This window comes from Procambarus clarkii, chromosome 62 (genome assembly GCF_040958095.1).
Source record: "Procambarus clarkii isolate CNS0578487 chromosome 62, FALCON_Pclarkii_2.0, whole genome shotgun sequence".
Lineage (NCBI taxonomy): Eukaryota > Metazoa > Arthropoda > Malacostraca > Decapoda > Cambaridae > Procambarus > Procambarus clarkii.
Genome location: NC_091211.1, coordinates 18,759,937 through 18,787,532, shown reverse-complemented (window position 1 = coordinate 18,787,532; position 27,596 = coordinate 18,759,937). Strand labels below are relative to the sequence as shown.

At 52.4% G+C, this 27,596-nt stretch overlaps 1 protein-coding gene across 1 annotated transcript in view; it reads left to right on the top strand.

The window, feature by feature from the left end:
* Positions 1-17,758, top strand: part of LOC138354334 (cuticle protein 16.5-like) — a 33,402-nt gene extending 15,644 nt beyond the window's left edge. The window contains exon 2 of the mRNA XM_069308490.1: positions 17,324-17,758. Coding sequence (XP_069164591.1) covers positions 17,324-17,758 — 435 coding nt within the window. The remainder of the gene's footprint in view (positions 1-17,323) is intronic.
* The last annotated feature ends 9,838 nt before the right edge of the window (positions 17,759-27,596 follow it).

Below are 27,596 nucleotides of genomic sequence, written 5' to 3'. Positions count from 1 at the left end.
TATATGATAATAACAATAATAATTTTAATAATTAGCAGTGTATGTGACCCCATTCTCGAGGAGTTGTGACCCCAGGCGGTGTATGTGACCCCATTCTCGAGGAGTTGTGACCCCAGGCGGTGTATGTGACCCCATTCTCGAGGAGTTGTGACCCCAGGCGGTGTATGTGACCCCATTCTCGAGGAGTTGTGACCCCAGGCGGTGTATGTGACCCCATTCTCGAGGAGTTGTGACCCCAGGTGGTGTATGTGACCCCATTCTCGAGGAGTTGTGACCCCAGGTGGTGTATGTGACCCCATTATCGGGGAGTTGTGACCCCAGGCGGTGTATGTGACCCCATTATCGAGGAGTTGTGACCCCAGGCGGTGTGTGTGACCCCATTATCGAGGAGTTGTGACCCCCAAGCGGTGTATGTGACCCCATTATCGAGGAGTTGTGACCCCAGGCGACACAAGTGGGATGAACGATGCAGGTGACCCCCAGACACGACCAGAAGTGACCGTGACCGTTCACTTAGTCCTCAAATGACCCCGCAGCTGTCGCAGGTAGGGGTCACCAGGTCAAAGGTCAACCGAGGTCACCAGGGACCAATACCGCTACCCCCACCTATGATTCGTCACGGCCTCTCCTACTGAAACATCAGTTCTTTAGAGTACAATGTATTAGGTCTGTTCAGGAAGGTCTCGTAGGAGACGGAGGAGAAGCGATCGAGTGGGAAGCAAGAGAGAGAGAGAGAGAGAGAGAGAGAGAGAGAGAGAGAGAGGGAGAGAGAGAGAATGAGTATGAGTTGGAGTGGTTTTAGTGTAGGGTTAGGACCTTCCTTGAGTTTGAACCGGCTGGCCTGTGCTGCGATGTTCTTCTAAAATATTAAAATATTTCTAAATTAGAGGGAATACATAACACATATACGGCTCGCATAGACACGATAAAATATCAAAATTATTGGGACCGTCTCAAGGCTCTCAAAATGTACTCTTTGGAAAGGAGACGAGAAAGGTATAAGTAATATATACATGGGAGATACTTGAAGGCCAGGTCCCAAATTTGCACAGTAGAATAACAACATACTGGAGTGAAGGGTACGGAAGGAAATGCAGAATAGAACCAGTGATGAGTAGAGGTGCCATAGGCACAGTCAGAAAACACTGAACATCTGAGGTCCACAGCTGTTCAACACCCTCCCAGCAAGCATTAGAAATTTTGATGGAACAAAGGTGGATGTATTCAAGAGGCACTTAGATAAGTTCTTGCAAGGATTGCCGGACCAACCAGGCTGTAGTGGATACGTGAGCCTGCGGGCCGCTCCAAGCAACAGCCTGTTGGACCAAGTTATCACAAGTCGGGCCTGGCCTCAGGCCGGGCTCGGGGAGTAGTAGAACTCCCAGAACCCTCTTAAAGGTATGCTCCAGGTACAGATATGACAAGAGGCGGTTCTTAAGGATAGAGACACAGAGGTGTCATGGACGTCACAGGGTGACGGGGGGAAGACACAGGGTCTACGCGGGTCCTAAGCCTCTGGTTCGCCCGATGAGTGTCACTCATTTCAGTCTTACTCAGGCGGTGTATGAGTTTTATGACTGGGGGTCTTGGCCTGAGTAAGGTCACATGTTCCGTTAAATCCGAGTGGTAACCTTATTGTGCTTGATAACGTTGCAATGCAAAAAATCTACACAGTAAAATAACAACGTACTGGAGTGAACGATATGGAAGAAAATGTAGAATAGAACCAGTGAACAGCAGAGGTGCCATAGGCACAATCAGAGAACACTGTATAAACATCAGAGGTCCGCGGTTGTTCAACGTCCTCCCAGCGAGCATAAGAAATATTACCGGAACAACCGTGGACATCTTCAAGAGGAAACTAGATTTATTCCTCCAAGGAGTGCCGGACCAACCGGGCTGTGGTGGGTATGTGGGCCTGCGGGCCGCTCCAAGCACCAGCCTGGTGGACCAAACTCTCACAAGTCAAGCCTGGCCTCGGGCCGGGCTTGGGGAGTAGAACAACTCCCAGGACCCCATCAACCAGGTATCAACCAGGTAATGTTGTGTCGGACACTCATTTAGGTTACATTCCTGTACCGCTCCACATAACCCCAGCAGAAGCTGAGGCGCAGTATCTGTGATACAAGGATCATGTCACCCCTATAGTACACCACATGATGAGTCTTAGAGTGAAGCCAGCGTCTTAACCCACGTACATACAATGAATGTTCCACGTGTTAAAGAGTTGGTTAGAGTCGGGATGATTAGATGTGGCAGGCGGGCTAGTTCGAGACTTCCGGGAGGGGGGGGGGGCTTAGAGAGGATGATCTGGTGTTGTTCGTCGCCCTGATGGATGCTGCTTGCAAGCTTAACTGTCATTACGAGTGAATGCGCTGGGGGCCATTTAACGGGTCATTTAAATGATACACGCCGGAGGAGAGACCTGAGGGTAATCCTCCCCGGCGCCTTCTGTACACTAGTGTTTGTCTGAGGTGGCCGCCCCTGCCACCCACCTCAGGCCTCCGCCGCCCCTGCCACCCACCAGAGGCCTCCGCCACCCACCCGAGGCCTCCACCACCCACCAGAGCCCCACAGGAAGCACCGCTCCGTATATACCTTGACGAATAGTTGCAATCCGTGATCAACATGAATCGAGGCACAGCAATACCGGCAACACAGAGACTCAACGTTATGAGCACCTCATAATGAGCACCTCACAATGAGGACCTCACAATGAGCACCTCACAATGAGCACCTCACAATGAGCACCTCACAATGAGCACCTCACCGCAAGCAGCTGACAGTGAGTGACCCCTCATGTCATGTCACCTATGTGACAAGGTTCACTTCCCCAACTGAGACATACTGGACGACTTTCAAACTACTCTCGTCTTCCTCGCCATTACAGACCCACGGTGAGTAACGAAGGCTTACTCAACACCGTGTGGGGTTGTGAGTGTACAGTGTGGGGTTGTGAGTGTACAGTGTGGGGTTGTGAGTGTACAGTGTGGTGTTGTGAGTGTACAGTGTGGGGTTGTGAGTGTACAGTGTGGTGTTGTGAGTGTACAGTGTGGGGTTGTGAGTGTACAGTGTGGTGTTGTGTGTGTACAGTGTGGGGTTGTGAGTGTACAGTGTGGGGGTTGTGAGCGTACAGTGTGGGGGTTGTGAGTGTACAGTGTGGGGTTGTGTGTGTACAGTGTGGGGTTGTGAGTGTACAGTGTGGGGTTGTGAGTGTACAGTGTGGGGTTGTGAGTGTACAGTGTGGGGTTGTGAGTGTACAGTGTGGGGTTGTGAGTGTACAGTGTGGGGGTTGTGAGTGTACAGTGTGGTGTTGTGTGTGTACAGTGTGGGGTTGTGAGTGTACAGTGTGGTGTTGTGTGTGTACAGTGTGGGGTTGTGTGTGTACAGTGTGGTGTTGTGAGTATACAGTGTGGTGTTGTGTGTGTACAGTGTGGTGTTGTGTGTGTACAGTGTGGGGTTGTGTGTGTACAGTGTGGTGGTGTGTGTGTACAGTGTGGGGTTGTGAGTGTACAGTGTGGTGTTGTGTGTGTACAGTGTGGGGTTGTGTGTGTACAGTGTGGGGTTGTGAGTGTACAGTGTGGTGTTGTGTGTGTACAGTGTGGTGTTGTGTGTGTACAGTGTGGTGTTGTGTGTGTACAGTGTGGTGTTGTGTGTGTACAGTGTGGGGTTGTGAGTGTACAGTGTGGTGTTGTGTGTGTACAGTGTGGTGTTGTGTGTGTACAGTGTGGTGTTGTGTGTGTACAGTGTGGTGTTGTGTGTGTACAGTGTGGGGTTGTGAGTGTACAGTGTGGTGTTGTGTGTGTACAGTGTGGTGTTGTGTGTGTACAGTGTGGTGTTGTGTGTGTACAGTGTGGTGTTGTGTGTGTACAGTGTGGTGTTGTGTGTGTACAGTGTGGGGTTGTGAGTGTACAGTGTGGTGTTGTGTGTGTACAGTGTGGTGTTGTGTGTGTACAGTGTGGTGTTGTGTGTGTACAGTGTGGTGTTGTGTGTGTACAGTGTGGGGTTGTGAGTGTACAGTGTGGTGTTGTGTGTGTACAGTGTGGGGTTGTGTGTGTACAGTGTGGGGTTGTGAGTGTACAGTGTGGTGTTGTGAGTGTACAGTGTGGTGTTGTGTGTGTACAGTGTGGGGTTGTGTGTGTACAGTGTGGGGTTGTGTGTGTACAGTGTGGGGGTTGTGAGTGTACAGTGTGGGGTTGTGAGTGTACAGTGTGGGGTTGTGAGTGTACAGTGTGGGGTTGTGAGTGTACAGTGTGGGGTTGTGTGTGTACAGTGTGGGGTTGTGTGTGTACAGTGTGGGGGTTGTGAGTGTACAGTGTGGTGTTGTGAGTGTACAGTGTGGGGTTGTGTGTGTACAGTGTGGTGTTGTGTGTGTACAGTGTGGGGTTGTGAGTGTACAGTGTGGTGTTGTGTGTGTACAGTGTGGTGTTGTGTGTGTACAGTGTGGGGGTTGTGAGTGTACAGTGTGGGGTTGTGTGTGTATAGTGTGGGGTTGTGTGTGTACAGTGTGGTGTTGTGAGTGTACAGTGTGGGGTTGTGTGTGTACAGTGTGGGGTTGTGTGTATACAGTGTGGGGTTGTGTGTGTACACACAATTTAATTTCATTTTAACACAATGTAATTTTATATCTTAACTATTTAATTATCTCCAGTGGAAACGCAGTTATTTGCGTGTGATAAGATAACAAACGGCCGCCATTGGTTGACGGCGCCGATGGCAGTGGCCAGTAGGGCTACTACGTCACGGCTGTGGCGGGAAAATCAAATTCAAATTCGGAAACGTTGCAACGTTAATTGTATCGTTGCTCAAAAGGAATAATTTGATTGGTATTAAAATTATTAGTGATCATCAGCAATAGGAATTATTTCACTGTGTGTCATTTTGAATGTTACATTTTGGAGGGTTATCCCGCCATAGTGGAGGAATATCCCGCCATAGTGGAGGAATATCCCGCCATAGTGGAGGGATATCCCGCCATAGTGGAGGGATATCCTGCCATAGTGGAGGAATATCCCGCCATAGTGGAGGAATATCCCGCCATAGTGGAGGAATATCCCGCCAGAGTGGAGGAATATCCCGCCAGAGTGGAGGAATATCCCGCCATAGTGGAGGAATATCCCGCCATAGTGGAGGGATATCCCGCCATAGTGGAGGGATATCCCGCCATAGTGGAGGGATATCCCGCCATAGTGGAGGAATATCCCGCCATAGTGGAGGAATATCCCGCCATAGTGGAGGAATATCCCGCCAGAGTGGAGGAATATCCCGCCATAGTGGAGGAATATCCCGCCATAGTGGAGGAATATCCCGCCAGAGTGGAGGAATATCCCGCCATAGTGGAGGAATATCCCGCCAGAGTGGAGGAATATCCCGCCATAGTGGAGGAATATCCCGCCATAGTGGAGGATTATCCCGCCATAGTGGAGGAATATCCCGCCATAGTGGAGGAATATCCCGCCAGAGTGGAGGAATATCCCGCCAGAGTGGAGGAATATCCCGCCAGTGGAGGAATATCCCGCCATAGTGGAGGAATATCCCGCCATAGTGGAGGAATATCCCGCCATAGTGGAGGAATATCCCGCCAGAGTGGAGGAATATCCCGCCAGTGGAGGAATATCCCGCCAGAGTGGAGGAATATCCCGCCAGAGTGGAGGAATATCCCGCCAGAGTGGAGGAATATCCCGCCAGAGTGGAGGAATATCCCGCCAGAGTGGAGGAATATCCCGCCAGAGTGGAGGAATATCCCGCCAGAGTGGAGGAATATCCCGCCATAGTGGAGGAATATCCCGCCAGAGTGGAGGAATATCCCGCCAGTGGAGGAATATCCCGCCAGAGTGGAGGAATATCCCGCCAGAGTGGAGGAATATCCCGCCAGAGTGGAGGAATATCCCGCCAGAGTGGAGGAATATCCCGCCAGAGTGGAGGAATATCCCGCCATAGTGGAGGAATATCCCGCCAGAGTGGAGGAATATGTGTGGGTTGTGAGAGTGTATATGGCCGGAGTGGTGGGTTAGGTGGGATAATCTAGGTGGGTGATGCAGACCCACGTAGCTCCCACCCAGCTAGTCAATACCCAGGCCAGGTGCGCCCATAACCCTCCCTTCTCTCTCCCTCAACCGCCCCACCTACCCCTCCACCCTCGTCATTGTTGGGGGTGATGGCAGGCAGGGAGGGAGAGAGGGAGGGAGAGAGGGAGGAAGAGAGGGAGGGAAGGAAAGAAGGAGAGAGGGAGGGAGGGGGTGTACCGTAGGGAGAGGTGAGAGGCACTGTGGGAGGAGCCACCGGGTGAAACTTGTGGGAGATGTAGCCAAGATCACGCTCTCTGGGTCCTTGCTGGGGTGTGCAAGGGAGCCCCGCCCCCCCCCCTCCCACCACACAACCTCCCACCTCACTAAACTGTTGGGTACTCGCCTGGTTGTACTCACTTAGTTGTGCTGGCGGGGGTTGAGCTTTAGCTTTTTGGTCCGGCTTCTCAACCGTTAATCAACTGGTGTACAGGTTCCTGAGCCTACTGGGCTCTTATCATATCTATATTTGAAACTGTGTATGGAGTCAGCCTCCACCACATCACTGCCTAGTGCATTCCATCTGTTAACTACTCTGACACTGAAAAAGTTGTTTCTAATGTCTCTGTGGCTCATTTAGGTACTCAGTCACCACCTGTGTCTTCTAATTCGTGTTCCACCCGTGCTAAATAAGATTGTCTTTGCCCTGTCCTGTGTGTGTAGGTGGGGGGGGGGGGATGTTTGTGAGTGGTCCACCCCTATTAGACTGTTAAGACACCCACAGTCCACCATACTCACCCACAGTCCACCATACTCACCCACAGTCCACCATGCTCACCCACAGTCCACCATACTCACCCACAGTCCACCATACTCACCCACAGTCCACCATGCTCACCCACAGTCCACCATACTCACCCACAGTCCACCATGCTCACCCACAGTCCATCATACTCACCCACAGTCCACCATGCTCACCCACAGTCCACCATGCTCACCCACAGTCCACCATGCTCACCCACAGTCCACCATACTCACCCACAGTCCACCATACTCACCCACAGTCCACCATGCTCACCCACAGGCCACCATGCTCACCCACAGGCCACCATACTCACCCACAGTCCACCATACTCACCCACAGGCCACCATGCTCACCCACAGGCCACCATGCTCACCCACAGTCCACCATGCTCACCCACAGTCCACCATGCTCACCCACAGTCCACCATACTCACCCACAGTCCACCATACTCACCCACAGTCCACCATGCTCACCCACAGTCCACCATACTCACCCACAGTCCACCATGCTCACCCACAGTCCACCATACTCACCCACAGTCCACCATGCTCACCCACAGTCCACCATACTCACCCACAGTCCACCATGCTCACCCACAGTCCACCATACTCACCCACAGTCCACCATGCTCACCCACAGTCCACCATACTCACCCACAGTCCACCATACTCACCCACAGTCCACCATACTCACCCACAGTCCACCATACTCACCCACAGTCCACCATGCTCACCCACAGTCCACCATACTCACCCACAGTCCACCATACTCACCCACAGTCCACCATACTCACCCACAGTCCACCATACTCACCCACAACCAGCATTAAGGGCTCCTGGTAAATATTATATTTATATTGGAATAAATAAACATATTTAATGACGATTATATCAGTTTATATCAATACTTCAATGTGTTATTTGGGTCAAACAAAATGGCGTCTGGTAGAGCTGTGATGCTACGTCTCTTTTTCGCCGTCTTAAATGTCATGTGACCTGGTGTGGGCAATGGAAGGACACCATGACTTCATTCGTCAACGGGACGCATGGGATGTCACCTGGGATGTCACAATTTGTTGACGTCATGGAGTCAGGGTATCTCAGTCTCGGTGCTGGACAGATTTTGAACGTTTGTCTGTTTAAATGCTTGTAAGGAGGATCGACCCAAGTTCTGAAGAGACTTGATCTTATCCTGAGGCAGAAGTTTCCTGCCGACTCTCTCCTATACAAACGTGGTCGATGGTAAGACATTTGATGTGCAAGACTGACAGGAATCCGAGTGCGCTCTGTCATAGACGGAAACTACTGTTCTGTGACAGTGTTTCATGCAAGACACAGAAGACACATTTTGTAATGGTTTCTGGAATTCAAGAGGAAGTCAGCTGGAACCAGGAAGAAGTGCGTGGATTATTCTCCACATCCCGCACTCTTCCCGCCAGACATACTGGCTGTACGAGTACCAGAACAAGTGGTCGTACTCAGCTAGAAGCTCTTCCAGCTTGTGCTAATTACCGTTTTCTGTGACTGTTGTCCTGGACCAACCCGTCCTCGACTCAAGTCCATTACATCCAGCGGTCGACCCCACAGACGCAGTCATAAATTTTAACATGCTGTTCATTCAAAACAAGAATTTTCTCAAATATAAATTAATATTATAATATATTAACATATTGTGCATATTTAGGCATAGGTTAAGTTAGGTGTTTAGGTTCGGTTGGCGATTATTTGTATTTGTAGTACGTGGGTGAAGCATTTATAGCGATGTGGTTCGAACAAATGTCGTCAGTGAAGCACTTGTTCCGGAAGTGTTCGAACGTCAGCAGTTGTGAGTGTGTAAACCGTTTTCATTCATAAACAGCTGGGGTTTGGCTGGTGGATAGAATCACTTTTGGGTCTTTGGAGGACGGGCTGACTGGACGGGCTGCAAACAAAAGTGAAATCACTCAAAAGTCATTCCATCCACCCGCCAAACCCCAGCTGTTTATGAATGAAAAACGGTTTACACACGACTCACAACTGCTGACGTCCGAACACTTCCGGAACAAGTGCTTCACTGACGACTTTTGTTCGAACCACATCGCTGTAAATGCTTCACCCACGTACTACAAAGACAAATAATCGCCAACAGAACCTAAACTCCTAACCTAACCAGTGCCTAACTATACATAGAATTTTTATGTATAATAATATTAATTTATATATGAGAACTAACCAATTTTTAATACACAGTATGTGAAAATTTAAGAATGCGTCTGTGGGGTCGACCGCTGGATGGAATGGACTTGGTCTGAGGACAGGTTGCCATATTACGGTATTTTAATTTGTACTTGTACGTCATAATTTTAGCGGATTGGTCGATTCCGTAAAAAAAAAGCTGAAGTATTAAGTGAGAGGACAGGTTGACCCATCACCCACCCTGTGATGTAGGCGCAGTAGGCCTACTGATGGAGATTAAGCCACCAAAGAGGTGGCATGGGCATGAATAGCCCGTAAAGGCCTACATTACCTTCATTACTTTTATATTTTTGCGAACTGTTAAGTACAACTGAGTGGTTCGGTGAGGGGGAGGAGGAGTGAGGGGGAGGAGGTATGGGGGGTGAGGAAGGGGTAATATATGTAGGGGGGGGCGAGGTGTGCCATAGAGTGAGGCCCTCACCTCACGATGACACGCTCCGGTGTTGACCGCCCCTCTTCACCCCTCAGCCCACCCACTGTGTATCTGCTGGGGGGTAGAGACAACCCCCCCTCCCCTCCCCCCTCCACCCCCCCTTCCAACCACCCCCCCCCCCCCCCCTCCTACCACCCCACACTCTACTTAACACACTGCTTATCCTCTATCATGCTTCTCTCTTCTCATCTATCCTCCCCCACCCCCCCCCCATCAGGTCCAGGTCTGTCCCCTCCCCCAATCAGGTCCAGGTCCCCCCCCCCACTGACCCCACCCCTAAGGTACCCGTGACCCAACATGCCGCGGCATCACCCCACTAATCAGGCACATGGATATTCTCCAAACGGCTCACTCCTCGTTATGGACTGAACCCCCGTCTCCTGCCCTCTGCCTTCCCTCTCCCCTCCCCTCTCCCCTCGCCCCCCTCCCCTTCCCCTCCCCCCTCCCCTCAACATAACTAACGCTCGCCTCGTATCCATTGCTGACATTCCGCCTGAGAAATAGGTAACCAATTGTTCGATTTGTGACAATTTACAGCGTGATTTGTAGACGTTCTTACAAGTAGCGTCTAAATTGTTTGACGGATGGTCACCTCCGCTGGGTCGGGGGCGGTGGTGCCAGAGGAGGGTGGTACCATGGATGGTGCGAGAGGAGGGTGGTGCCATGGTTGGTGCCATGGATGGTGCCAGAGGTGGTGCCATGGGTGGTGCCATGGATGGTGCCAGAGGAGGGTGGTGCCATGCATGGTGCCAGAGGAGGGTGGTGCCATGGATGGTGCCAGAGGGTGGTGCCATGCATGGTGCCAGAGGAGGGTGGTGCCATGGATGGTGCCAGAGGGTGGTGCCATGGATGGTGCCATGGATGGTGCCAGAGGAGGGTGGTGCCAGAGGGTGGTGCCATGGATGGTGCCAGAGGGTGGTGCCATGGGTGGCATCTAGGATAGTGCCGGGGGTGAATGACCTCATGGGTACCGTAGCTGTTATCTTGGGGTGGTGATGACGGCTCTGGCGGCTGTGTTGCGGACTAGGTACATGCATTAGCAAGTTAAGTACCTGTCTGGGATGATTAGTATTTAGTGATTGTGGCTGATTGGGCTACAGACTGATTGGCAAGGTGGCCGATACGACTGCTGAATGACTAACTTTCATTCTAGTCAAGTTGCAAAAACGACTGTTTTCGACCAAAGTTCGAATCCCACACAAAAATGTGGATCGCATATATGTATATATATATATATATATATATATATATATATATATATATATATATATATATATATATATATATATATATATATATGTAATGTATGTAATTATTATATATAATATACATATATACATAACAGAAAACTCCACACCCCTGAAGGATTCGAACCCAGACAGCCAGGGCTCCATGCTCCTCAACGTGTCCAGTACTTTAACCATTAGGACACAACTGACTGTTCATAAGAATTAGAAGTCGTTTGACCCTTACCCCAATTCCCGGCAGCACTCGGTGACCTTTTTTTGGTTACCAAGTGTTCTATTTACGGGCTATTCATGCCCGTGCCACCTCTTGGGTGGCTTAATCATCATCAATCAATGCATAGTCAGTCTTTGATCTACTGTGTATATATATATAATACTAGATGGGGGTACCTGGCTGTCCCCGAGTTTACGTCTAAATATCTACGTCTGTCTGTCTGTCTGTCAGTCTCTCTTGTCCGTCTCTCTCTGGCACTGTGTTTTTGTCTCTCTGTCTCTCTCTGGGAGGGATAACGTGAAGCTTGGTGAAGGAGAGGCTAAGTTACGTAATAGATAACGTGGGTACGAGAAGGTAAGATCATAGAGGTGCTGGGTCATGATGCAGAATAGAACCAGTGAAGAGCAGAGGTGCCATAGGCACAATCAGAGAACATTGTATAAACATCAGAGGTCCGCGGTTGTTCAACGTCCTCCCAGCGAGTATAAGAAATATTGCCGGAACAACCGTGGACATCTTCAAGAGAAAACTAGACTGTTTCCTCCAAGGAGCACCGGACCAACCGGGCTGTGGTGGGTATGTGGGCCTGCGGGCCGCTCCAAGCAACAGCCTGGTGGACCAAACTCTCACAAGTCAAGCCTGGCCTCGGGCCGGGCTTGGGGAGTAGAAGAATTCCCAGAACCCCATCAACCAGGTATAGCCCCGAGGGCTGAGCGAGGCCGCCGAGGGCTGGGCGAGGCCGCCGAGGGCTGGGCGAGGCCGCCGAGAGCTGGGCGAGGCCGCCGAGGGCTGGGCGAGGCCGCCGAGGGCTGGGCGAGGTTACAAAGAAATCGTTAGCGGATAATCGAGGCGGTGACGAGAGGACATAAAATGAATTTGAGTCATAAACAAACTGATGCCAAACCCCCTCCTGCAGTGCCAGCCCCCCTCCTGCGGTGCCAGCCCCCCCTCGTGCGGTGCCAGCCCCCCCTCGTGCGGTGCCAGCCCCCCCTCGTGCGGTGCCAACCCCCAACTCCTGCGGTGCCAGCCCCCAACTCCTGCGGTGCCAGCCCCCCCCCTCCTGCGGTGCCAGCCCCCCCTCCTGCGGTGCCAGCCCCCCCCTCCTGCGGTGCCAGCCCCCCCCCCGCAGTGCCAGCCCCCCCCGCAGTGCCAGGCCCCCTCCTGCGGTGCCAGGCCCCCTCCCTCGCAGTGCCAGGCCCCCTCCCCCGCAGTGCCAGGGCCCCTCCCCCGCAGTGCCAGGCCCCCTCCCCCGCAGTGCCAGGCCCCCTCCCCCGCAGTGCCAGGCCCCCTCCCCTGCAGTGCCAGCCCTCCCCCACCCTGGCCAGGGGCCGGTCCCTGCCTCACCCCCAGTAAAAACCTCGGGTTGTGATGGAGGAGAAATACGCAGCAATCAGTAAGCGCACTATCACTTTTTTCTTCTTAAGGAGCTTGTATATTATGTTACACACGATACCGGGTTCGTGCCGCGCGGGGCTCAAGGAGACGCCGCCAGGCAGTCACGTGGGCCCGGGGGAAGGGGACCCCTTTCTGGGCCCTCAGAACCCCTTTCTGGGCCCTGAGGACCCCTTTCTGGGCCCTGAGGACCTCTTTCTGGGCCCTGAGGACCCCTTTCTGGGCCCTGAGGACCTCTTTCTGGGCCCTGAGGAACCCTTTCTGGGCCCTGAGGACCTCTTTCTGGGCCCTGAAAACCCCTTTCTGGGCCCTCAGGACCTCTTTATGGGCTCTGAGGACCCCTTTCTCGGCCCTGAGGACCCCTTTCTGGGCTCTGAGGGCCCCTCTCTGGCCCTGAGGGCCCCCTGTATCCGATGGGTTCCCTCTGTGTCCTGGGTGTGTTCGGGGAACATCGGTCCGCCCTCAGTGGGTTCTTAACCCACCAAGAGTGAGGGGACGATGCCATAGGAACCCTCCCCCCCCCCCCCCCACCATACCCCCGGGAGTGAGGGGCACTGCCCTTTGTGCCCAGGTTCTTATTGATCAATGGGGGGGGGGGACCGTTATGATTTATAGACCGTGATTAGTGACTACAGGAATTATATATATTTTCATTGATATTGATAAAGTTAAATTCACCTAATGGAATGTGTGTGTGTGTGTGTGTGTGTGTGTGTGTGTGTGTGTGTGTGTGTGTGTGTGTGTGTGTGTGTGTGTGTGTGTGTGTGTGTGTGTGCGTGCGGTAATTGTAACAGTTTTTATAGCCGTTGTTACATCTTGTGCGTGTGTATATACACGCAAGCATAAATTGCGAGAGACCAGATGTATGTACACTTGCGTGCATGTGTACACTCACTCTGGCAAGACACTCTTAAAGACAAAGTCACACTCTGAAACACACTCCACAAACATGGAGAGCTAAGCTATAAGACAACCCGTTCTCGCACTTTCGTATAGTCAACATTGACTTATTAAATACGTGCATATGTGACATACTAAACATACTAGTTTACCTTGAAAAGCTTCATAGAAAACACCGACCTTACCTAACCTTCTTAGTATGTTAAGATAAGCATCTTATTGCTTCGTAATAACAATTATTATTTAACCTATTATAGGTATAGCTTAAGTAATAATTGTAATTACGAAGCAATAAGATGCTTATCTTAACATACTAAGAAGGTTAGGTAAGGTCGGTGTTTTCTATGAAGCTTTTCAAGGTAAACTAGTATGTTTAGTATGTCACATATGCACGTATTTAATAAGTCAATATTGACTGTAATAAAGTGCGAGAACGGGTTGTATAAGAAGCAGCGGCGAGAAATTTCGGAGCCAACAAGACACGCATAAAAATTTCCATAAGCGATGTTTCGGCCAGATATTTTCCTAATTTTCACGCGTGAGTTCTATATAATAAACGTTGGGGTCTGAAGATATCTTAAGAATGAGCTGTTATCGTGCTCTGACCTTCCACTACCTATTACAAGGTGCTGCGGACGGGGGGAAGGAAATTGGAAAGATAGCTGGAAATTTTGATGGAGTAATAGGATATCGGCCAGGGACACCACGTAACACTGGGATATCGGTCAGGGACACCACGTAACACTGGGATATCGGTCATGGACACCACGTAACACTGGGATATCGGCCAGGGACACCACGTAACACTGGGATATCGGTCATGGACACCACGTAACACTGGGATATCGGCCAGGGCCACCACGTAACACTGGGATATCGGCCAGGAACACCACGTAAGTGCAGGAAAGTTTCACAGGACATTGATGACTTGTATCTTACATGTATTCTTGGTATCCGCAAATACCGAGAACCAGGAAAGTTTGATTCTCGAGTCCACATGAGAACTACAGAAGCACAGAGCTAGCCAGCGATACAAGGCAGCAAAGCTCTCTCGTGCAGGCGAGCTTGTGCGCCACATACAGGACACACACACCACTCGAGAATGAAGGGATCAGGAACGCCAGGATCATGACTCTCAAGAGCGGGGAGTCAACCTGATAATGACATATATAGTGTGACTGAATCCGACAGTCACATCAGGAGGAAACTATTTCTTATTTTCATGTATTACAGAGTGTAAAGAAGTGTGTGGGGCGTGTTTCTTGGTTCCAAGACGTCTTCACAATGGAGCAATGGCAGCTGTCTTAAATTTATTGTTGTAAAACATTTAATGGCCTAGAGAAGGAGCATTGAAGAGCCTGATGGAACTGGATACTATGGGACTACAGATGGCATCACAGTGAGCACTAAGAGGAGAGGCAGAAGCCATGCGCTGGCCACTAATATGGGTAGTTTACAATAAATGGGTAGTTTACAATAAATAATATGGGTAGTTTACAATAAATGAGGAAGTTACCAGATAGTTGGAAGAGAGCCAACATACTGCCAATATACACAAAGAGAAGCAGACAGTGAACCACAGGCCCGGTTCACTGCCTTGAATGCATGTCTCAGGTCTGAAATGTTAGTTGATGGAAACGATCTTGAGAAAAAAGAGGATTGGAACATCCAAATAGTGAAAATCATTTTGAGTCAATGAAGTGAGTTGAACCCGCGTTCCGGTGACTCCAAGACTTGCCCCACGACGGTACAGAAGTCGACCAACCCGGAAGTCTACAGAATTCACTGGCAGGTTCTGGAGGCCCCAAACCTCAGCCCAACCAGGGTTGGAAATCAGAATGATTTTCATTGATATATCGCGCCATTGTGATTTCTTGCTGTCCGAACAGAGTGCTTGCAACCCAACTCTTCAGCTACGTGAAGGCCTGCCACAGTCTCCTCACCAGAGACTGGTCAACAAGTTGCAGGAGGAACCAGTGTCGGGACTACCTAAACAATGGTGACTGTGGCCAGCACCCGTGTGGGGCGAGGAGTGGCCAGCACCCGTGTGGGGCGAGGAGTGGCCAACACCCGTGTGGGGCGAGGGGTGGCCAGCACCCGTGTGGGGCGAGGAGTGGCCAGCACCCGTGTGGGGCGAGGAGTGGCCAGCACCCGTGTGGGGCGAGGAGTGGCCAGCACCCGTGTGGGGCGAGGGGTGGCCAGCACCCGTGTGGGGCGAGGAGTGGCCAGCACCCGTGTGGGGCGAGGAGTGGCCAGCACCCGTGTGGGGCGAGGGGTGGCCAGCACCCGTGTGGGGCGAGGGGTGGCCAGCACCCGTGTGGGGCGAGGGGTCACTTCGAGCCAGTATTTATGTAAAAGATTTCCCAGGAGGAATAACGTCTTGGTTGATAGTTTAGAGCGCTGGGCATAAACAGATCACAATAATAACAGAGACCTGCAGGCTCTTCTGGGGAAGCTGTTTCACTTCATCTCAAACAAGTAAAAGTGTTCAAGATGACGGGAATGAAGGCAAACCTCATGCGAGGACTCCCAAGTCGATATGACAGAACTCAAGGGTTTGCGGACAAGTACACCAGTCGATTGAGAGGCGGGACCCAAGAGTGGAAGCTCAACACCCAAAGGCAGAAATAGAACAGTTCGCCTTCACACACTCACTGTGGGGTCGACGCAGACAGAGTCGAAATCCCGCATAAACTATTCGGAGATTTAGCCATTACTGAAGCTCCTTGGCTCCGTCTTCGATGCAATCGCCAGTGAGGGGAGGTAGGTAAGGAGGAGGAGGACGGGGGGGGGGGGGGAAGGAGGCTAGGGAATATAGGGGTAAATGGAGGGGTAAGGGAGAGGCTTCTCTATTGAGGCATAATTTTCTCAAAGGTGGAAGGTGCCCACTCAGCAGCGAGTCTCTGAGACGGTACATTGACCCCTTTTATGCAAGCCAAGGACGTCATTCGACCGAATTTGGATTCTTAACCGAGTTTGGGATCCTCAGGTTGGCTGGCTGGAGGGAGAGGAGGAAAGGGCTTGGAGTGGCAGGGTCGGAGGGGAGTTTTAAGGTCCGTAAAGGTGATTGAAATTGTGTCGATAAGGCGGAAGAGGTGATTCCTGGACTCCGAAACTCAGCGAAAAGTAGCGTTTGGAATGTCTTTATGGAGAGGGTGTTGGGGGGGGGGGGATAATGTATTATTATTCTCTTCTTTCCTAGCGTTTTGTGAGCGATCTCCAGGAGACCCGCTTGTGCCCGCCAGCGTGCCCCCACAACCCTCACCCACAACCCAACACAACCCCCCCTCCCCCGGCGACAACCCCCCCCCCCCACGGCGAACCCCCCCCTCCCCCTGGCCACATATGTCAACACTGGAGAAATGCCCAACAGACCGCTGGAACATTATCTAACACAGTTACAAACCCATTAAGATTTCAACTTAGATTCAACAGAGCAGAAGTTGTTAAACACATATGGCAAAATCTTACTGAAGCGACCATACGAGTCATAAATACTCATACTCCGCCCAAGTAAAACAGAAACAAGCAACACTTAGTGGGCCAGCCAGAGGCTTAGGGCCCGCACAGTGGGCCAGCCAGAGGCTTAGGGCCCGCGAAGAAATATCCCAGCCAATCAAAACAAAAAACAAAAAATAAATATTATATATATATATATATATATATATATATATATATATATATATATATATATATATATATATATATATATATATAAACAGTACGCAACGAATACATTTAACCCATGCTTATAATACACATTAAAGAGAACATCTGTGAGCAGGCATGTCTTCAGCCCTGCCCCCCCTTCCCCCTTCACGTCTCTGCCTAGAATGCGGACCGCTGTGCTGAAGCCTGTTGGGCCGCCACTATAACAGCTGATACACAGTTTTCTGGTGTGTGTGTGTGTAGAGGGCGGGGAGGGGTGTAGTGGGCGGGGAGGGTGTAGAGGGCGGGGAGGGTGTAGAGGGCGGGGAGGGTGTAGAGGGCGGGGAGGGTGTAGTGGGAGATGAAGGGTGGCAGAAGAAGACACGGTGGTGCCGTCTCACCTCCTCGTTAACCTGTGATGGACAACGTCGTTTCTCCGCCTTAGCCGCAAATTGGTGCCATCTTCACCGCCCTTACTGCCCGACCTGTCGTCGCCTTCCTCTGTGGGCGGCCCGTCATCTCCCTGGCCGGCCCCGTCATCTCCCTGGCCGGCCCCGTCATCTCCCTGGCCGGCCCCGTCATCTCCCTGGCCGGCCCCGTCATCTCCCTGGCCGGCCCCGTCATCTCCCTGGCCGGCCCCGTCATCTCCCTGGCCGGCCCCGCCATCTCCCTGGCCGGCCCCGTCATCTCCCTGGCCGGCCCCGCCATCTCCCTGGCCGGCCCCGTCATCTCCATGGCCGGCCCCGTCATCTCCCTGCCCGGCCCCGTGATCTCCCTGGCCGGCCCCGCCATCTCCCTGGCCGGCCCCGTCATCTCCCTGGCCGGCCCCGTCATCTCCCTGGCCGACAAGTTCCAACTGCTGCGGTATGCGGGCGCCTGACAGCTGGGTGGACAGCGCTTCGGATTCGTAGTCCTGAGGTTCCGGGTTCGATCCCCGGTGGAGGCGGAGACATATTGGCAAAATGTTTCTTTCACCCTGATGCCCCTGTTACCTAGCAGTAAATAGGTACCTGGGAGTTAGACAGCTGCTACGGGCTGCTTCCTGGGGGTGGAGGCGTGGTCGAGGACCGGACCGCTGGGACGCTAAGCCCCGAAATCATCTCAAGATAACCTCAAGTATGGTAAAATTAAAATATAAAAGCGGAAACCATATAATAACCGCAATCAAATCACACTATTGAAAGAAAAGGCATTATTAAAGACTTGAGAGTAATCATGTTGGTAAACCTTACTTTTAAAGTACACAATAAAGTAGCCGTCACAACTGAAAGAAAAATAACACTTTTGATAACAAGAACCTCTCAAACAAGGGATGTCAGACCACTAATTATCCATTTCACAACACTAGTGCTCTCTTGGGTTGTATATTGTTGCACGCTAACGGACCAGTTCAAAGCTGGAGAAATTGCTGACCTGGAGAACGTGCAGAATCCCCCTCTATAAAACATCAAAATTATTGTAATCGCATAAAATGTTTAAATCTGTATTCTCTAGAGCACAGGCGAGAGAGAGATGCATAATAATTTACACTTGGAAAATATTAGAGAGGCTGATGCCAAATGTGCACAAAACTAATTCCAGGTGAGACCAGGAGGCACGGCAGGAAGTGCAAAATATCCCCGCTGAAAAGCAGAGGTGCAACAGGTACTATAAGAGACAATTCCAGCATCACCTGTGGGCTCAGGCTTCAACACCCTCCCTCGGAGAAGAGCTAGCAGATCCGTCATGGTATTCGAGAAGTTAAGAAACGCCCCCAGAGGACACCTGATCAACCACGGACAGTGACTCGTACGTCAGAATGCAAGAAGCTGCGTCTAATAGCCTGGTTAGACGCCTAGTCAGATACAGAGCTGCGTCGTGTAGCCCCGGGAGAGCTGCTTATTAAATAGATTTCCATCGCTTCCTTGCACTTAGTAGACCGACTTCGTCTCCTTCCCTCTTCAGCAACCCCGCCCCCCACCCCCTCCTCGCCCCCCCACCCCTCCCCACCCCTCCTCCTCCTCCCCCCCCCTAGCCCTCCATCACACCCCGTTGCCATGACAACATCTAGTCATGTAATAATCAGTCAGTAGAGATCCGGCTAATTAGTAGGGGGCCCAAATAGATGTTACTGAACCGGGAGAGTGGCCAGTAAGGCGACTACCGGAGCCTCGGCTGCTTCCCCGTCGCCTTGGTGGTGACCGGGGAACTGGTGACCGGCTGACCGACTTTGCAACGGTACCGGTGCAACGATACTGGTGACCGGTGCAACGGTACTGGTGATCGGTGCAACAGTACTGATGACCGGTGCAACTTAGGTACTGGTGACCGGTCCAACTTAGGTACTGGTGACCGGTCCAACTTAAGTACTGGTGACCAGTCCAACGGTACTGGTGACCCGTCCGACTTAGGTACTGGTGACCGGTCCAACTTAGGTACTGGTGACCCGTCCAACTTAGGTACTGGTCAGTACTCACTTCACTTACAGGAGAGTTTCCTGAAATAAGAGGCAATACTGAGAAAATTTACGACACACACATAGACAATATAAAACATCTAAATTATTAGTACCGTTTCAAAGCTCTCAAAATGTACTCTCTGAAAAGGAATGGAGAGAGGTATCAAATAATGTATAAAGGACAAATATTGGAAAACCAGGTGCAAATTTTGCACAGAAAAATGACATATTTGAGAGAATGATATGGCAGGAAGTGCAGAATAGAGCCAGTGAAAATTAGAGACGCCATAGTTATAGCCAAATACTGCGTGAACATCAGAGATTCTCTTGAATTTACTACCAACAAACATAAGATATATTGCCGGAACAAACGTATTCAAGAAACAATTAGACACTCCATAACGGTATCTAGACGGTATCTGATATCTAGACAATCGGGATAGCGGGAACGTAGAGGAATTGATACGAATTGTGGAGAGGTGAGTGAATTGTGGGGGCATTTGGTAAGTTTGGGGGATTGTGGGGGGTATGTGGAAAGTTTGGGGGAATTGTGGGTAATTGTGGTAGTGGGTGGTAAGTGTGGGGGAGGTCGGGGGGAGGCTGACAGTAGCGGCTGTTAATGACTCGCCCAGCGGGGTACCTGGCCATCAGGCCGCCGCGATGACGTAGTACTTCCTCCACCCCTGCTCACCCCGTTGCACTCTATTGGCCGCAACTATCGTAATTACCATCCATGAAAGATCAATTAATCCCGGGGCTCGGAGCTGGGGGCCGCCTCGCCTTGCGTCTGCTTACTGTACCGACGCCCGACGCCCGAGCCGACCGCCGACGCTCGAGCCGAAGCAATGATACCTTCGCATGTCTTCCCTTCCCTCTTTATTACGCGTCGCGTGGGAGGGGACATTGGGAAAGAATTTAAGGAGTAGGGCGTGAACAAGCGGTAACTACCGGTGTTGGTGGGGGTGGGTTGCGGTGGGCGGGGTGGGGTTATACTCGCCACTCCACCACCACCACACCCCACCACCACCACCCGCCGACACCACAACATTCCACAACTCGTAAGTCTTTCGCTACTTGACGTTGATGGTGTAATTTGGCTCATTATCAATTTGATATTGTTATTAAGTCTTAAAAGCCTGGTATCCTTTACCTGGGGAGATGATGATGAGGGCGGCAGGTGTGTGTCGGAGGCGCCTTTGTGGGACTGGTGAGGACTTGTCACTCAGTCCGACCCGACGAACCTCCCGACCCGACCCGACCCGTCTCGACCCGTCTCGTCTCGACCCGTCTCGTCTCGACCCGACCCGACCCGACCCGACCTGACCTGACCTGACCTGACCCGACCCGACCCGACTAGCCGTGTTATGCTCCGGGCCGTCTAGAAGTGAGATATAGATAGCTAGGCAGACTGCATCTTTTTCCATTGGCAGAGAGCTCTCGACATAGTCCCTCATAAGAGGCTCCAAGCAACAGCCTGGTGGACCAAACTCTCACAAGTCAAGCCTGGCCTCGGGCCGGGCTTGGGGAGTAGAACAACTCCCAGATCCCCATCAACCAGGTATCAACCAGGTAACCAGGTGCTACACAGGCTACATAATGTTGGCGTATCTTTGAACATTGCCATGTTGGACGACGGAGGGGATTTCTGAGTACATTACCTCAGCGATAGTTTGTTAAGACTACATAACGGACAATTAAACTCATGCCAGTGTTGAGGATACTTGAAGATGAACTCCGGACTACCACTCTGAACTATCACTCTGGACTACCACTCTGGACTACCACTCTGGACTACCACTCTGGACTACCACTCTGGACTACCACTCAGGACTACCACTCTGGACTACCACTCTAGACTACCACTCTGGACTACCACTCTGGACTACCACTCTGGACTACCACTCAGGACTACCACTCTGGACTACCACTCAGGACTACCACTCTGGACTACCACTCTGGACTACCACTCTGGACTACCACTCTAGACTACCACTCAGGACTACCACTCTGGACTACCACTCTGGACTACCACTCTGGACTACCACTCTGGACTACCACTCTGGACTACCACTCTGGACTACCACTTTGGACTACCACTCAGGACTACCACTCTGGACTACCACTCAGGATTACCACTCTGGACTACCACTCAGGACTACCACTCTGGACTACCACTCTAGACTACCACTCTGGACTACCACTCTGGACTACCACTCTGGACTACCACTCTGGACTACCACTCTGGACTACCACTCTGGACTACCACTCAGGACTACCACTCTGGACTACCACTCTGGACTACCACTCTGGACTACCACTCTGGACTACCACTCTGGACTACCACTCTGGACTACCACTCAGGATTACCACTCTGGACTACCACTCAGGACTACCACTCTGGACTACCACTCTGGACTACCACTCTGGACTACCACTCTGGACTACCACTCTGGACTACCACTCTGGACTACCACTCAGGATTACCACTCTGGACTACCACTCAGGACTACCACTCTGGACTACCACTCTGGACTACCACTCTGGACTACCACTCTGGACTACCACTCTGGACTACCACTCTGGACTACCACTCTGGACTACCACTCTGGACTACCACTCTGGACTACCACTCTGGACTACCACTCTGGACTACCACTCAGGATTACCACTCTGGACTACCACTCTGGACTACCACTCTGGACTACCACTCTGGACTTCATCCAAGAGCAGTGTAAAGTTATTTTAATAAGAACAGGAGTGAGAAGACTCCAGAAGCCGTGCAGCATGAAGGGAAGATATCTTTCTGCACCAGAGAAAGTGTGTGTGTTGGTAGTCGGGTAGTTCACAAGCACATGGTCCCGGGTTTGATTCCAGGGCAGGACAAGTCGTTTGGCCATGTTTCCTTTCGCTTGTTCCCACACTGGGAACCTACTTGTCCCCCCACACTGGGAACCTACTTGTCCCCCCACACTGGGAACCCACCTGTCCCCCCCACACTGGGAACCCACCTGTCCCCCCACACTGGGAACCCACCTGTCCTCCCACACTGGGAATCCACCTGTCCCCCACACTGGGAACCCACCTGTCCTCCCACACTGGGAACCCACCTGTCCCCCCACACTGGGAACCCACCTGTCCTCCCACACTGGGAACCCTCCTGTCCCCCACACTGGGAACCCACCTGTCCCCCCACACTGGGAACCAACCTGTCCCCCCACACTGGGAACCCACCTGTCCCACCACACTGGGAACCCACCAGCTAATCAAAGTCCGCAACATACCCAGCTGGCTAACGTCCGGATAGCCTTCAAGAACCTAGACAAAGGTGCCTTGGAAGGCTATATACTACCTAAAGTGAGACTCACTCGTCGAGTGAAGGAAGAAATAAATAGAAATAAATCCCCGCTGGAAAAGGTTTGCAACAATAATGCTCCTTACCAACAAGGAACAAGGTCTAACTCTAGGGAGTTATTCTACTCCCCAGGCCAGGCTTGGGGAGTAGAATAACTCTCGGAACCCACTCCAGGTAAACACCAGGTCACGAGGGGAACTGGATCATACCACATTGGAGGAAAAAAGGGACTGTGGACGCAAAAGCATCATGCAAGAATGATGGGTAATTTTCACAGCACATCTACGGGTGATACAACCTACTTAGCACGGGTGGGACACGAACAAGGGGACACAGGTGGAAACTTAGTACCCAAATGAGCCACAGGGACGTTAGAAAGAACTTTTTCACTGTCAGTGTGAGTTAAACTATGTTGGGTCCAGGGTGTGAGCTGACCATTGTTGGGTCCAGGGTGTGAGCTGACCATTGTTGGGTCCAGGGTGTGAGCTGACCATTGTTGGGTCCAGGGTGAGCTGACCATTGTTGGGTCCAGGGTGTGAGCTGACCATTGTTGGGTCCAGGCTGTGAGCTGACCATTGTTGGGTCCAGGGTGTGAGCTGACCATTGTTGGGTCCAGGGTGTGAGCTGACCATTGTTGGGTCCAGGGTGTGAGCTGACCATAGTTGGGTCCAGGGTGTGAGCTGACCATTGTTGGGTCCAGGGTGTGAGCTGACCATAGTTGGGTCCAGGGTGTGAGCTGACCATTGTTGGGTCCAGGGTGTGAGCTGACCATTGTTGGGTCCAGGATGTGAGCTGACCATTGTTGGGACCAGGGTGTGAGCTGACCATTGTTGGGTCCAGGGTGTGAGCTGACCATTGTTGGGTCCAGGATGTGAGCTGACCATTGTTGGGTCCAGGGTGTGAGCTGACCATTGTTGGGTCCAGGGTGTGAGCGGACCATTGTTGGGTCCAGGGTGTGAGCGGACCATTGTTGGGTCCAGGGTGTGAGCTGACCATTGTTGGGTCCAGGGTGTGAGCTGACCATTGTTGGGTCCAGGGTGTGAGCTGACCATTGTTGGGTCCAGGGTGTGAGCGGACCATTGTTGGGTCCAGGGTGTGAGCTGACCATTGTTGGGTCCAGGGTGTGAGTGGCAGGGTGTGTAAGGCGCCTTTGTTACCGTTAAGGCTGTAGGTGTATTCACCGTCATGAGTAAATAGGCAATTATTGTTCAACATGCGCGGGATACCCACTGTCATGGGTCTCACATGTTCACATGTGGGACACCCATATCCTCCCCCCATCACATGTGGGACCCCCATATTCTCCCCCATCACATGTGTGACCCCCATATCCACCCCATCACAAGTGGGACCCCCATATCCTCCCATCACATGTGGGACCCCCATATCCTCCCCCATCACATGTGGGATCCCCATATCCACCCCCCCCATCACATGTGGGACCCCTATATCCACCCCCATCACCACCCGTCACAGGTGTGTGTGTACAAGAGTCCACCCGTCACCACAGGTGTGTGTACAAGTGTCCACCCGTCACCACAGGTGTGTGTGTACAAGTGTCCACCCGTCACCACAGGTGTGTGTACAAGTGTCCACCCGTCACCACAGGTGTGTGTGTACAAGTGTCCACCCGTCACCACAGGTGTGTGTACAAGTGTCCACCCGTCACCACAGGTGTGTGTACAAGTGTCCACCCGTCACCACAGGTGTGTGTACAAGTGTCCACCCGTCACCACAGGTATGTGTGTACAAGTGTCCACCCGTCACCACAGGTGTGTGTACAAGTGTCCACCCGTCACCACAGGTGTGTGTACAAGTGTCCACCCGTCACCACAGGTGTGTGTACAAGTGTCCACCCGTCACCACAGGTGTGTGTGCAAGTGTCCACCCGTCACCACAGGTGTATGTACAAGTGTCCACCCGTCACCACAGGTGTGTGTACAAGTGTCCACCCGTCACCACAGGTGTGTGTACAAGTGTCCACCCGTCACCACAGGTGTGTGTACAAGTGTCCACCCGTCACCACAGGTGTGTGTACACGTGTCCACCCGTCACCACAGGTGTGTGTATTCATATAAACCATACACAGACGGGGTTAGGCTTATGAAGGTCATGTCCTCCCCCCCCTGGCATTAGATCACAGGTGTACGACACCTTCACACAAGTTGACAGGTGTGACGCAGCTCTTTCCTCGCCTCCTCTCTCAGCCCCCCTTTCCCTCCCCCCTCCCCGAGCCCCCGTCTCCCCGCTCCCCCGTCTCCCCGCTTCCCCGTCTCCCCGCTCCCCCGTCTCTCCCCTCCCGCGTCTGTCCCCTCCCCCGTCTCCCCCCTCCCCCGTCTCTCCCCTCCCCCGTCTCTCCCCTCCCCCGTCTCCCAGCTCCCCCGTCTCTCCCCTCCCCCGTCTCCCCCCTCCCCCTCTCCCCCTAGCCCCTTCCCCCCCTCCTGCCACAACTACTACTCTCCCCCTTGCTACTGTCTATTTCCCCCTCCCAGCCACTCCCTCCCCAGCTACTCCCCCCAGCCACTCCCCCCAGCCACTCCCCCTAGCCACTCCCCCCAGCCACTCCCCCCAGCCACTCCCCCCAGCCACTCCCCCCAGCCACTCCCCCTAGCCACTCCCCCCAGCCACTCCCCCCAGCCACTCCCCCCAGCCACTCCCCCCAGCCACTCCCCCCAGCCACTCCCCCTAGCCACTCCCCCCAGCCACTCCCCCTAGCCACTCCCCCCAGCCACTCCCCCCAGCCACTCCCCCCAGCCACTCCCCCCAGCCACTCCCCCCAGCCACTCCCCCTAGCCACTCCCCCCAGCCACTCCCCCAGCCACTCCCCCCAGCCACTCCCCCCAGCCACTCCCCCTAGCCACTCCCCCTAGCCACTCCCCCCAGCCACTCCCCCCAGCCACTCCCCCCAGCCACTCCCCCCAGCCACTCCCCCCAGCCACTCCCCCCCCCCCACATATACCACCCCACGCCGCCAGGATGGACGGGACAATACCTGTTGATCAAGAGGAAATACCGAAGGATAGAGCGCCATGGATGGAAGGCATCAGAGGCACACCTAGAAAGGCTCTCCAGTAGAGCGAGTCAGCGGAGCGGGTTACCTGAGGGTGTTGGCGAGGCGACCTCTTGTGTATACAGCCCTAGAGGCGACCTCTTGTGTATACAGCTCCTAGAGGCGGCCTCTTGTGTATACACCTCTAGAGGCGACCTCTTGTGCATGCACCTCTAGAGGCGACCTCTTGTGCATACACCTCTAGAGGCGACCTCTTGTGCATACACCTCTAGAGGCGACCTCTTGTGCATACACCTCTAGAGGCGACCTCTTGTGCATACACCTCTAGAGGCGACCTCTTGTGCATACACCTCTAGAGGCGACCTCTTGTGCATACACCTCTAGAGGCGACCTCTTGTGCATACACCTCTAGAGGCGACCTCTTGTGCATACAGCGCTAGAGGCGACCTCTTGTGCATACAGCTCTAGAGGCGACCTCTTGTGCATACAGCTCTAGAGGCGACCTCTTGTGCATACACCTCTAGAGGCGACCTCTTGTGCATACACCTCTAGAGGCGACCTCTTGTACATACAGCTCTAGAGGCGACCTCTTGTACATACAGCTCTAGAGGCGACCTCTTGTACATACAGCTCTAGAGGCGACCTCTTGTGCATACACCTCTAGAGGCGACCTCTTGTACATACACCTCTAGAGGCGACCTCTTGTGCATACAGCGCTAGAGGCGACCTCTTGTGCATACAGCTCTAGAGGCGACCTCTTGTGCATACACCTCTAGAGGCGACCTCTTGTGCATACAGCGCTAGAGGCGACCTCCTGTGCATACAGTTCTAGAGGTGACCTCTTGTGCATACAGTTCTAGAGGTGACTTCAACTATACACAGTGCTGTATGGGCGCTGGTGGCTGAGTGGACAGCACGCTGGATACGTAGTCCTGTGGACCGGGGGGTTCGATTCCTGGCGCCGGCGGAAACAAATGGCCAGAGTTTCTTTCACCCTGATGCTTCTGTTATGTAGCAGTAAATAGGTACCTGGGAGTTAGACAGCTGTTACGGGCTGCTTCCTGGATGTGGGGGAGGGGGGGGGGAGGGAGTTAGTGACAGTTGATGGATTGATAGTTGAGAGGCTGATATCACGGTTGATATCACACCAACCCCAGAACTTGTCCCCAGAGGCCCACATCAAACGAATATCATCAGCGGCATATGCTAGGTTGGTCAACATAAGAACTGTCTTTAGAAACTTGTGTAAGGAATCGTTCAGGACCTTGTATACCACTTATGTCAGACCAACCCTGGAATATGCAGCTCCAGCCTGGAGTCCATACCTAGTTAAACACAAGACAAAGTTAGAGAAGATTCAGCGGTATGCCACCAGGCTCGTCCCGGAACCGAGAGGAATGAGCTACGAGGAAAGGCATTGGAGGTGAACCTCACGTCCCTGAAAAACAGAAGAGTAAGGGGAGACATGATAACCACCTACAAAATTCTCAGGGGAATTGACAGGGTGGACAAAGACAAACACTTTAGCACGGGTGGGACACGAACAAGGGGACACAGATGGAAACTTAGTACTAAAATGAGCCACAGGGACATTAGAAAGAATTATTTCAGTGTCAGAGTAGTTAACAAATGGAATGCATTAGGCAGTGATGTGATGGAGGCTGACTCCATACACAGTTTCAAGTGTAGATATGATAGAGCCCAATAGGCTCAGGAACCTGTACACCAGTTGATTAACAGTTGAGAGGCGGGACCAAAGAGCCAGAGCTCAACCCCCGCAAGCACAACTAGGCGAGTACAACTAGGTGAGTCCACACACACATGTTGGCAAGAGGATGCCCAATCTTGCATAAACACTTGATTTTCAGTATTGTGAGAATCAGCATCTGCCGTTACTGCTTTATGCCTTGTGTCACTGT